This window comes from Entelurus aequoreus, linkage group LG03 (assembly GCF_033978785.1).
Source record: "Entelurus aequoreus isolate RoL-2023_Sb linkage group LG03, RoL_Eaeq_v1.1, whole genome shotgun sequence".
Lineage (NCBI taxonomy): Eukaryota > Metazoa > Chordata > Actinopteri > Syngnathiformes > Syngnathidae > Entelurus > Entelurus aequoreus.
The window spans coordinates 33199673-33211889 of NC_084733.1; the positions used below are offsets into that span (position 1 = coordinate 33199673).

The 12217-nt window shown below is 36.8% G+C and overlaps 1 protein-coding gene across 8 annotated transcripts in view; it reads left to right on the forward strand.

Annotated features, from left to right (window-relative positions):
* The window catches only part of ralgapa1 (Ral GTPase activating protein catalytic subunit alpha 1), a 142795-nt gene that overhangs the window by 80943 nt on the left and 49635 nt on the right, over positions 1-12217 (forward strand). For 7 of the 8 annotated variants that reach the window (XM_062041659.1, XM_062041660.1, XM_062041661.1 and 4 more), the window contains 5 exons: positions 1997-2112; positions 2884-3008; positions 6730-6801; positions 10377-10500; positions 10680-10835. In XM_062041659.1, coding sequence (XP_061897643.1) covers positions 1997-2112; positions 2884-3008; positions 6730-6801; positions 10377-10500; positions 10680-10835 — 593 coding nt within the window. Of the gene's footprint in view, positions 1-1996; positions 2113-2883; positions 3009-6729; positions 6802-10376; positions 10501-10679; positions 10836-11416; positions 11682-12217 lie in introns of those variants that run through there. The other variant, XM_062041663.1, reaches the window with a different exon arrangement.

The window sequence follows — 12217 nt, forward strand, 5'->3', positions numbered from 1 at the left end:
TTCCACAACAAGAAGATACAGAAAAAGAAAAAGGTTATCGACTACGGTGTAGGCACGGACTAGAATGGCGGACGCGCGTTAATTTACAGTACTTATGCAGGTCCCAAATACACATCAGCAGGTACCAGAAAGTTAAAAAAATTGGTTTTGCATAATAATGTGAAACAAAACGGCAGATAATGTGTGCTAATAGGTGCCATTTTGCAGTCCTTATACACACACCATAATAATACCCGTATGTTGAAGCACAGTACTTCTGACTACGGTAGCTGTAATGCTCCGACAATTCATCACACGGCCGGCTTCATAGCTTTACCAAAGTCAAACTAAAACATTTTGACAGATATTTGAGCGCCGTGTGTAATGTTCTATAGTCTCAATGGAACATTTAAAGTTTTGATGTTGTTTACTGGTGTCATCTTGCAGTCTACACATATCTCTTATGTGTGATTGCCATCTTCTGGTCACAATTATTAGTACACCATCTATCAAATAAAATAGCTTCGAGGTCGGTAAGCACAACCAGAATTATTCCGTGCATTAGGCGCACCGGGTTATAAGGCGCAGGTAATGCAATAACGGACATATTTTAATAACGTTTAATATTAACGTAGTTTGATCATTTTAAGAATACGCGGCCTATTAATTTAAAAAACACATCACCTTTGCTTTTTTTCTTCTTAACTGATTTCTGCTCCCTGCAAACTTTAAGAGAGCCAACAACCATAATAAACATCACTTACTGTACAAGGTCTGCTGGCATTAGGATGCCGACTGCTAGGATGTTCATATATTCCCATTTACCGTAGATGAAAAATGTCTCATAATCCTTGCAAAAAAACTAGGTGGAGGGGAACAAGCGCTTTTTGTGTAATCCTCGCCAGTTCCGGGTCCGAAATGGCTGTCAGTGTCCCAACATGTCGAATTATATCATTAGCCATCTACTGTCCAGGTGAGAGGCATGATTAATGATCTACAATAAACTGACAGGGAGCAAGGAAGCGAGAAAACAGCAGACCACTCGATGATCACTGTGCCGCTATAAATAGTTTGTCTGCGTTAGCGCTTATAATAACAATATCACCAATACTTAATATTCAAGTCCTGAAATTTAAATTGAGTATTGTTGGCGCAGTTTGAATTGTTATCTATCGTTTTTTTTATGGGCGGAATAGTGGAGCTCTCATTGGCTGCGATAAAACCGGACTTTTGTTTTTGTTTTTTTCATATTTTGAATGCATTAAAAAAAATCTGTCCGTCGTCATGTCTTTCATAATGATTGTGAACGATAGGCAAAATTCTCCAAAAATTGCCATTCCCCTTTAAGTAAAACTCATGATGCAGTAAATTGAATGATGCGATCACGTTTGTTACTAAATACTTTCTAATATGCTTCTGCCTTTGAGACATTGTATCTGATAAATAGCAACTTTATTATTCATTGACAAACGTGTTTTAGACTGCAATATTGTTCAATTAAGGATATTTTTTACATACGTCTAGCTCGTGTGCTATTGTGTGCTTAAATGTGGTGCAGCTGCTAGCTCCTAGTAGCCTACCATGTTTACCTATTGTAAATGACTTCACTGAAATACAAGTAAAGACCAACCTGTGCTAGTTGGAGGATATTTAGATATTAACTGGCTGTCCAGTTTTGCACAAGTAAACACGCTGCAGGACTGCTTGTATTGGGTCGCTTGAATTGGAAATTGTAGATGCAAGCCGGTATTATCTTATACTTGCTTTTTTGCTGCTATCGGACCAATATCAATATCTGATCGGAAGTCGGGACACACCTATTCTTAACACCTCCAGTGATTTCTAAAACTCTGTTTTGCTGTTGTAGGTTTTAATTGTGACGCCTACTAATTTTGGAGTGACACACTAAGTCACTCAGACTTTAATGCACTATACAATAAAGATCGCAAACACGTTCAGATAACACATACGAACACACATTAAATTTACCACTAATATGCTATCATTATTCCCACAGGAATGCCACTTAATATCCCAGTCCCTCCACCAGCTTGTGTTTCGGAGAAGCAGGAGAATGATGTGATTAATGCCATCTTGAAGCAAAGTGCCGCCGAGCGAGAGTTTGTCCTCCATGTATGTTATTCTCCTACAACCATGAAACTATTGACCATACATGAGTTACCATTCAAGTGCATCTCAGTAAATTACAATATCTTTGAATCGTTAATTGCAGTAGTTTAATTCAAAAAGTGAAACTCTTATATTCTACAGATTTACCACACACATAGTGCTATATTCTTATGTTTAAATGGCCTCTTGTTGCTAGGAAGAATTCATGGGGCTCAGACATAACAATGAAAAACCTTGCCCTGTCTACTATGCTCTTTGGCCTGATGGCACCGTTCATGTGTAAAAAGAGCTCGCACTAACAGGAAACCAGACAGAAAAAACATTCCAAAACAAGACTTCTTAAGTGTTGTGAGAAAATGTTATATTTATATTTTAATTCCACAATTGTTCTTTATTGAGTGTAATACATATATTAAAATAATTACTGCTTAGGGAGTATTGAACTTGTGTTTTCTTCTGTTGTACAAGTTAGTGTTGTACATTCAGGTTTTTCCAAAATCTTTTTGAATAACTTTTTATTGCAAAAAGTTGGTTTCAATTAACTTGCAGCTCTGAGAGGTAAACACGTCACACCAATGACGAACCTCACTTGCTTGAATTTCTATTTTTAAATCTATGTGATATTGAAAAGTGTGTCCAGCATAAGCAAAGGAACTCCTTGCCACAATTCTCGTTTTTGGCTCCTCCATCTCAGACCTGTTTAACTGTACAGTATTATAATTTCTGCAATTAAATAAACGTGAAGACTTTTTCACTAACCTTGAACTGTTTCAGAGAGGTGAGGAGTTTAACATGAGAGCAGTGGAGCAGAGTGAACCAGAGACTCGTACGCCTCAGTCAGCCTTCTACTACTGCAGGCTACTGATCAATATCCTGGGGCTCAACTCTTGGGAGAAGAGGTGAGGAGGTGGCATACAGAATGTGGAATTTATCTGATGCTTGATTACAGTTTTGCAATAAAACACTTACATACTTCACTGTATAAGCATACTTTTAGGTAGGGATGTGCCGATTGATCGGCCACCGATTGTATCGAACAATTTTCTTAAAGTATGTGATCGCCATTGCCAAATAATGACTTAATGTTGATCACAAACGGTCATCCCTCTGACATACAATGTATTTACTTTTAGTTCCCCGGCTGGAAAATGGCTAGCAGCTAATTTTGTGTCCCCACACAAATTGTAAGCTGTGTAAGTTAATAATAATCGCAACAAATAAACTGCCAGTATCAATATGGCATGAAGGGGAACTGCACTTTTTTTGGAATTTTGCCTATCGTTCACAATCATTATGAAAGATATGACGACGGATGGAATTTTTTTTTAATGCATTCTTAATATTAAACGTAAATAAAAGTCTGCTTACAGCGCAGCCAATGGGTGCTGCACTACTCCGCCCATAAAATCCGGTAAATAACCATTTAAATTGCGCCAACAATATTACATTTACATTTCGTGACTTGAATATTAACCAAATATCAGTGATGTTATTATTATAAACGCTAATGCAGATGAACTATTTAGAGCGGCATCGTGATCACTTCGAGTGTGCCTATTTTTGCATTATCGACTGTCGAGCTGCTTCCTCACTTCCTTGCTCCCTGTAAGTTTATTGTAGATCATAAATCATGCATCTCACCTACACAGAAGAAGTGTGAGTAGGTATTCCATATAGGACCTGGAACTGGCGAGAACGACACAAAAAGTGCTTGTCCCCGCTGCTCTCCCACTCCGGTTTTTCGTGAGGATTATGAGACATTCTTCACCTAAATGGGAATGTATGAACATCCTAGTAGTCTGCATCCTAATAACAGGCCTTATACTGTAAGTGATGTTTTATTAGAAAAAGAAGAAGAAAAATTTGATGCTTTTTTAAAATGAATGCGCCGCGTATGCTTAAAATTATCAAAAATATGTAAATATTAAAAGTTATTATAAATGTGCCCATTACTACATTAGATATGTACTTATATATTATACATATAAAACCCTAATGGAGGTGTTTGGATGTTTATTTAGGGGCTCTATAGGCAGAATTGAACGGCTCTCATAGGCTCCATTGTAAGTGGACTTTTGATCGCATTTATTTAATATTTACAAAGCATTAAAAACAATCCATTCGTCATGTCTTTCATAATGATTGTGAACGATAGGCAAATTTCCCAAAAAAGTGCAGTTCTCTTTTAATATGTTACACACAGAGAGCAAGCCACGAGCAGGCTTGCTAAGGTAACCGCTAAGAAACAACACCAAAAAATAAGTGCTTAGTAAAGTTCAATAAGTGCAGTTGGAACTGCATCCCAGCAGAAATAAACAGTAAGTTAACAAATTGATTAATACAAGTCTACAGAGAGGATAATATAACCACAAATGGCAGTCAGTACACGACATGTGAAAGGAGGGCGGATCAATCCATAAATTGGTAGTATCAGTATATGATACAAGAGTGATTAGATTGATATTTTATTCCCTCAATATATATATATATATATATATATATATATATATATATATATATATATATATATATATATATATATATATATATATATATATGAAGTTGTATATAAATATATATATATCTTCATATTATGTTTTACTCTTATTTTATCCTTTATTCTTACTCATGGTTATTACTATTTGTACATGTTTTATTATTTTTTCTTTCCAATGTTCCTTGGAGGGAGACCTCTACATCAGGGATTGTATTGTCCATGGCTGTGGGGGCGCTTTGTGTCAGTGTTCTGGTAGCCGTGGTCTGATGACTTCCTGGTGCAGAAAGCTCCTTCGATAGTGTTTCTTCACTTGGCTTCTCTGTACTCAGCCATGCATTCATCTGTGTGTGTGTGTGCGTCCGTGCGCATGTGTGTGTATGCGAGGTGAGTCATCGGGGCATTGTTTTTAAGTCTGTAAAGCACTTTGTGTTGCATTTCTTTTATGTATGAAAAGAGCTTGATAGTTTGGATTGAAAAATTTGATCAATTTATGTCAACTTTACATTTGTTCTAACTAATAAATGTTGTAAATCTAAGATTACACATAATAAATTAATGTGAATAGCAACATTGTTGATGTCAGTAAAACTCAACATAGTAAATTAATTTAAATCAATACATTAAAAGTTTAATCTTGAAACAATATATTTAATGAAGTGCTTATAAAAGATGCTCAGTCTTAGTTTTTAGAGTGTCTGGCCTGTTAATGGATGCTCATTGCTCTTCATCCGGAGAATTACATCGTCTGCATTCATCCAGCATAATAGACATCTTAACACGTTGTATGTGTGTAGGAGTTTCATAATGAGGAAGCCATTGATCAAAATGAATCCATCTGGCGCCAGAATAAAAGAAGGTGGCTGAAGGAAGAGAATTGTAAACAGGAGGCATAAAACACATGAAGGGGACCTAAAATAAGTGAAACGTCCAAATGGAAAAGAATGAGACACTTTACAAACTGTTACATTAGGCCAGATCAACATATCTTTAATGGGCGGATTGTCTTAGCATTGCTCACAATGTTATTCACATGTGACAGTCTTCCTTGTCTGTGCATGCATGGTCCCTTTTTATGCTTTTTCACAACCATCCAGAGTGTAAATGGAGTCTTTGAGAGTGGAGAATGAGGCCATTACCACATATCAGTTTAATAAAGAGCAAATTGCAGGCTCTTTGCTGTCTCTCTTTATCTCTTGCTTTTTCTTTTCTCTCGCTCTCTCTCTCTCTCTTTCGAAGAGAAATGAATGATGTGTCATTATGAGTCCATTCCAAATGTCTGCTGCTTCAGTCATATCTGTGGTGCTGAAATTGGAGGCTGTTTTCCGCAGGACATTATGAACAATCCCTGAATCTGCTTACTTAAAAAAGACTTTTGTCTTGAATAAAAATAGAGCTTCTACCTTTTTAGATTTCGATCCTGAAAGTGAGCATAATATTAGAAGAAGTTCTCCATCTAACAGGAGTTGATGCTATTGACAGCCTAAGTAGAGTGGAACAGATCCCTACAATTCTGTGTGCAGTGTCATTACCACGATGACGGCGTGGCCCTGGTGGTAGAGTGGCCGTGCCAGCAACTTGAGGTTTGATCCAAGCTTTCGCCATCCTAGCCACGTCCGTTGTGTCTTTGGGCAAGACACTTTAACTTTGCTCCTGACGGGTCGTGGTTAGCGCCTTGCATGGCAGCTCCCCCAATCCGTGTGTATGTGTGAATGTGGAAATAGTGTCAAAGCGCTTTGAGTACCTTGAATATGATCCATTTACCATTTAACATGGCAATGAGGCTGGTCACTTATAGTGCGTATATATATATATATATACTGTATACTGTAGGTTTTTCAACCTGAGAGATGCTGATCAAGCAATCTAAGGAAATACAATAATAAGGATCCATAGTATTTAGTAAACAAGAAGGTAGTGATGAAAGACTTGAATATGAGGAAGCCTGGAAAAGTTTAAACTCTAAAATTTACATAAAAGTTAAAATTAATAAAATTGTATTTGGAATGAAAAAACATTTCAGTATTCATGTAATTTTAACCAACCTCTCTATCTCATTGGAGGTTGTAAGGCTGTAAGGACTTTTTTTTTTAACTAGAGTTTAATCAGTCGATTTTTCCTTTCAGGAGTAATTTTCACTTATTGAGAAAAAATGAGAAGCTTTTGAGAGAGCTGAAGAACCTGGACTCACGGCAATGGTAAGAAACAAACATTTTTAATTTAATCTATTTCTGTGCTTTTTAAATGTTATTTGAAAGACTTTATTTGCCCTTTATCAAATGAGTGTCCAGAGTGTGGCCCAGGGGTTATTTACGGCCTGCTACTTATTTCCTTTTTTTTTTTTATAGAGTTAAATGGCTGTTTGCAACTGTTCAAAGTAAAATTTTTCAACAAAAAAAAAAAATGTTATCACAAAAACACTACTGACCAGCTTATGTTACCATTTGTGGTTTAAACAGATTTTTTTTTAATTCTATAAATGTTAACAATTATAAATTATATTGAATAAAATTGCTCCTCGGCCCTAGAAATTAGTCTGTCACTAACCGCTGTCTCGTCCACATTAGGGATGGGCACTGAATCACGGTTCCATAATGGCCCCAGTGCTGATTTACACGATAGTAACTGGACCGAAAAAATAAGTAGCTAGCAGTTCCTTATTCTGGTGCTAAATGAATGCAGACTACCTGCAACAAGTCAGTGGTGAATTGTGCAGGTAACATTCCTGTAAGTAATGTAGCATCCGGACAGAATAACAAGAGTCTGGCTCTCATTTTAAACTTTAATGCCGACCATAACATGCCAACAGCAGCCCTCATAACACCGTTAGCACTGCAGCGCTCGCCTAGCAAGTAGCCACACCAATGACACAGAACCACAGGACTTCCTCTTTATGCATAAATAACATTTTACAGCGAACAAGGTTGCATTCAGGAACACCTGGAATTTTGAGTATCAAACATTACAACTCAAATACTGTAAATTGTTTTTTGCATGTTCTCTGTTTTGTAACTGCTGCAATAATTAAGACAATTTGTTGTAGATTTGATTTCAAATTTTTTTAATGTATAATGTAGTTCTCATTTAATTTATATAATTTTAGTATTTAAATTACTAGTTTGTTCAATTTCAAAATGAAAAAAACACAAAATGTCACAAACCAGCACCAGCACCGTTTTCAAAGTACCGATTTGACACTAGTATCAGTTCAAATGTAAATGATACCCATCCCTACCGGTTAGCCTATGTTACCAATAGTGCAACATGTTTTTTTAAATGTCAATATAAAAATTGCTCATTGGCCTGAGGAACTAGTCTGCCGTTCATGGCTGTCTCGTCCATAAATACACGCCTGGAGAGCATGCACGCAAACAAAAGCAGTCCCACAGAAGTAGCAAACAATTTTGAGTCATATCGTTGCTATAAATTCAGTGATAGCAAACTTTAGTAGCTAAGCTCTGTCAAATCGCTATCATTAGCTGGCAACACACAAACTAATGCGGGTGTTGTTTATGGGGAAATTACAGTGAATTCGGAAAGTATTCACAGCGCTTCACTTCTTCCACATTTTGATGTGTTACATCCTCATTCCAAAATGGAATAAATTCATTTTTGTCCTCGAAATGTATTAAAAATTAAGAATCAAATGTACATAAGTATTCACATCCTTTGCTCAATACTTTGTTGATGCACCTTTGGCAGCAATTAGAGCCTTAAGTCTTTTTGAGTATGATGCCACAAGCTTGGCACACCTATCTTGGGCAGTTTCAACCATTCCTTTTTCCCCCATTTCTCTTTGCATCACCTCTTAAGCTCCTTCAGGTTGGATGATAAGCATTGGTTTTCATCTAGGACGTCTCTGTACATTGCTGCATTCATCTCTCCATTTATCCTGACTAGTCTCCCAGTTCCTGCCACTGAAAAACATCACCACAGCATGATGCTTCCACCACCATGCTTTACTGTAGGGATGATATTGACCTGTTGATGAGCGGTGCCTGGTTTCCTCCAGACATGATGCCTGGCGTTCACACCAAAGAGTTTAAGCTTTGTCTCATCAGACCAGAGAATTTTGTTTCTCGTGGTCTGAGAGTCTTTAAGGTACATTTTGGCAAACTTTTTACTAAGAAATGGCTTCCGTCTGGCCACTATACAATAAAGGCCTGATAGGAGAGATGGTTATCCTTCTGGAAGGTTCTCCTCTCGCCACAGAGGAATGCTTTATCTCTGACAGAATGACCATTGGGTTTTGTCACCTCCCTGATTAGACTAAAATGAATGCAGCAATGTACAGAGACATCCTTGATGAAAATCAATGCTTCCCATCCAACCTGATGGAGCTTGAAAGGTGCTGCAAAGAGGAATGGGCGAAACTGCCCAAAGATCGATGTGCCAAGCTTGTGGCATCGTATTCAAAAAGACTTGAGGCTGTAATTGCTGTCAAAGGTAAATCAACAAAGTATTAAGCAAAAGCTGTGAATACTTTTGTACATTTTTGTATTATTTTATCTTTCATGAATTAGTCAAATAAAAAAAATAATATTGTGATTATGGGATATTGTGTGTAAAATTTTGAAGCCAAAAATAAAAATGTATTCCATTTTGAAACAAGTCTGCAACATAACAAAATTTGGAAAAAGTGAAGCGCTATGAATTCTTTACGGATGCACTGTATGTACATGCTCAAAGCCGAAAGAGGGCGGGATATATTACTTTTAACACTTTGGATTGTTTATAGTTAGCGCCCTCTCGGCAGTCGTGGAAAGGTTGCAACCAGCCCCTACTACGGACATTCTATTTTAATTATCTTCAAAGCCAAACAGGGCATAAACATTCTTAAGTCTTTGAAGGATGTGATAACTTTATTTATTTTATTTTTTTTACATTTTTGATAACATTTCTCAATAAACTTCAGTGCTAAATAAAATGTTTTGTTTTTTTTACCATTTTGAAAGTCTTTTGTTAAAGTAATGTCACATTTTTAAATTAGAAAAATTATGAATTATGCAAATTAATACAACTGTGACATTTAATTAGAGGGCCTTCAAAGGGTCAAAATAAAAAACATTACATTTTGGTATTTTTGTTTATGGCTGAAGTTTATTGAGAGATTTAAGCAAAGAAGGTTTTAAGCCCTTTAAAAAATGAAGGACTTCAATGTCTTGCTTTGCTTTGGGGTATTGTTGAATAACTGCCAGTGAAATAGTTTTACATGTAGTTTTGAAATTTAAAATAAAAAAAAACCTTACGAAAAAGCATTTATCAGTGAGTAACACAACAAAAATTCTGGCCAGAAATACAGCAAATATTTAACAAAAAGTAAGTCTTTGTCTTGAGGGTTAAAAAACAAAACAAATACTGGTTGTAACAGTGATGCTAAAATGCTTTGTCAACTATAACACAAAGCTGTAATGCAGGCTGTTTTTTCTTGAAATATATAAGATTGTTTTCAACAAAATTAAAAAATGTTGAAATAGCCCCAGCGTCCTTTGATTTTACAATATGTGAGGTTTGGACACCTGCTTTAAAAATGTATTTCTTAAATTCCGCTTGTCTTTCCGATTTGTCATTCTGCAGATGTTGTCCTTGGTCATTTTAGTATCACATGTACAAATTATGTTTACAACCTTCCTTTCCTCTGATTGACTTTTCTGGGGATAACTCTGAAAGCCATAGAGGTTTTAAGGATGCACTTTATGCCTCTTAACTATTTCATTAGCAAGGTTAGTTTTTTCTGAATTTCTATATTTGTATTTTTTCCTCTATCATCTAGTCGAGAGACGCATAAGATAGCTGTATTTTACGTTGCTGAAGGCCAAGAAGACAAACACTCCATACTCACCAACACTACGGGCAGTCAGGCATATGAAGACTTTGTTTCCGGACTGGGTTGGGAGGTAATAAAAAATACAAATGTGTTTTTAAGATTATCTCCTTTCTGCAAGCTTGTTTGTATTTATTAACTATTAAACACTTACAATTAAACTTTTGTTTGCCATTGTCAGTGTAATTGTAGAATTTACTCAAGTTTGATACAATGGCTACTTCTGTTTTTTTTAAACAATGTTTTCCTCAGGTGGACCTCACCACTCACTGTGGTTTCATGGGGGGTCTGCAGAGGAACCGCAGTACTGGCCAGACCACACCTTACTATGCCACCTCTACCACTGAGGTAATCTACCATGTCTCGACCCGAATGCCCCATGATCAGGACCACAACCTCACTAAAAAGGTAACTAAAACCTCTTAGGACAGCAAAGCGTTTGCAAAAGATGTAGAATAAGATTTAAAAAAAACAAAAAACATTATTACAAAAAAAATTGGTCAGCTCCATGCCGGTGCTAATTTAAAATTAGACACTCTACATGTAGACTACTAATGTAGATTATATGGACTTCTCATGGCAAAAACAGATACTATTTTCTTTCTACAACATTTACCATCCAAAATGCTGCTATACACTGCCATTTTTTACTGTAATTCAATCGGTAAATCTCAGTGTATTTGTGCATGAGAACAACATTGCAAATGAACACAGGTATTTCATGTACATGCAAATAGACCTACAGATCTGTTGGTTGTGTTTGTTCTCAATAACCCCCAAAGTTTCCAACAACATTTACTGCAAATACATCTGTGTTTGTGCATGGTGTTGTATTAGTGTCCCAACAAGCAGATTTAGTGTGTTTGACATTGTGTGTGTGTTTGTGTGCACACCTGTCAGCCCCTAGGCACTGGGCACTCTGCACATGGCCATAATGTCCTTTTAATCAGATCATACTTCCTCCTTCTTGGCCTATCATGTCGCTGCAGGCTTCTGATTGGATTATCGTCGCCTGCGAGACACCATCCCTCTCCTTGATCAGCTGATGGCCCCATAAAACACACATACTCATAGACACGCATACACAATGAACCTGTTTATCCTGACATAAATGCACATCCATAGATGACATATTCCACTTTAGCCCTGTCCATATAACCACATAAGGCACAGAAGTACACACACTCCTAAGCCCTGGTACACACAAAAAAGACAATTGTGAAGATTTTGAGCCTGATTGCCTCCTTCTGACCAAAAACAGCAAAGGCCCATTTATCTGATGTCACTAAAGATTGACCAATTATCTTTGGTGTGTGGTGTGTTATCTTGTGGTGTAAAGTGATTTGTTTTTTCCACAATCTGCTCAAAACAATTGTCTGTGCTGACAAATATACATGTTACGATAGGAAATCCAGATGTGTGTGGCTAATATCGAGGACAGTAAAACCTCAGACTCAGTGATTTGCCATTGTTTCATTTCACGTGACAATCAGGAAGCGAACTGACTGAAGAAGACCTGAGGGGTTTTTGTGTAATACATACTGTAAGTGTATATTTAATGTTTCATGCCTGAGTAAGTGTTACGACCTGTCGAACATATTTAGGAAAAGCCACAGGATAGGAAAAGTCCAAGTCAACAGATCTATTTTATTTTTACATTTACCAGAAATAGAACTCACAAAACCCTTCTGTGTCCCAAAATTGCAAATGAAAAATATCTGGTAAGGTGGCCCAAAAGAACAAAAGACATTCAGGTGATCAAGCCAAGCCTATACAGGGCTGTCAATCTG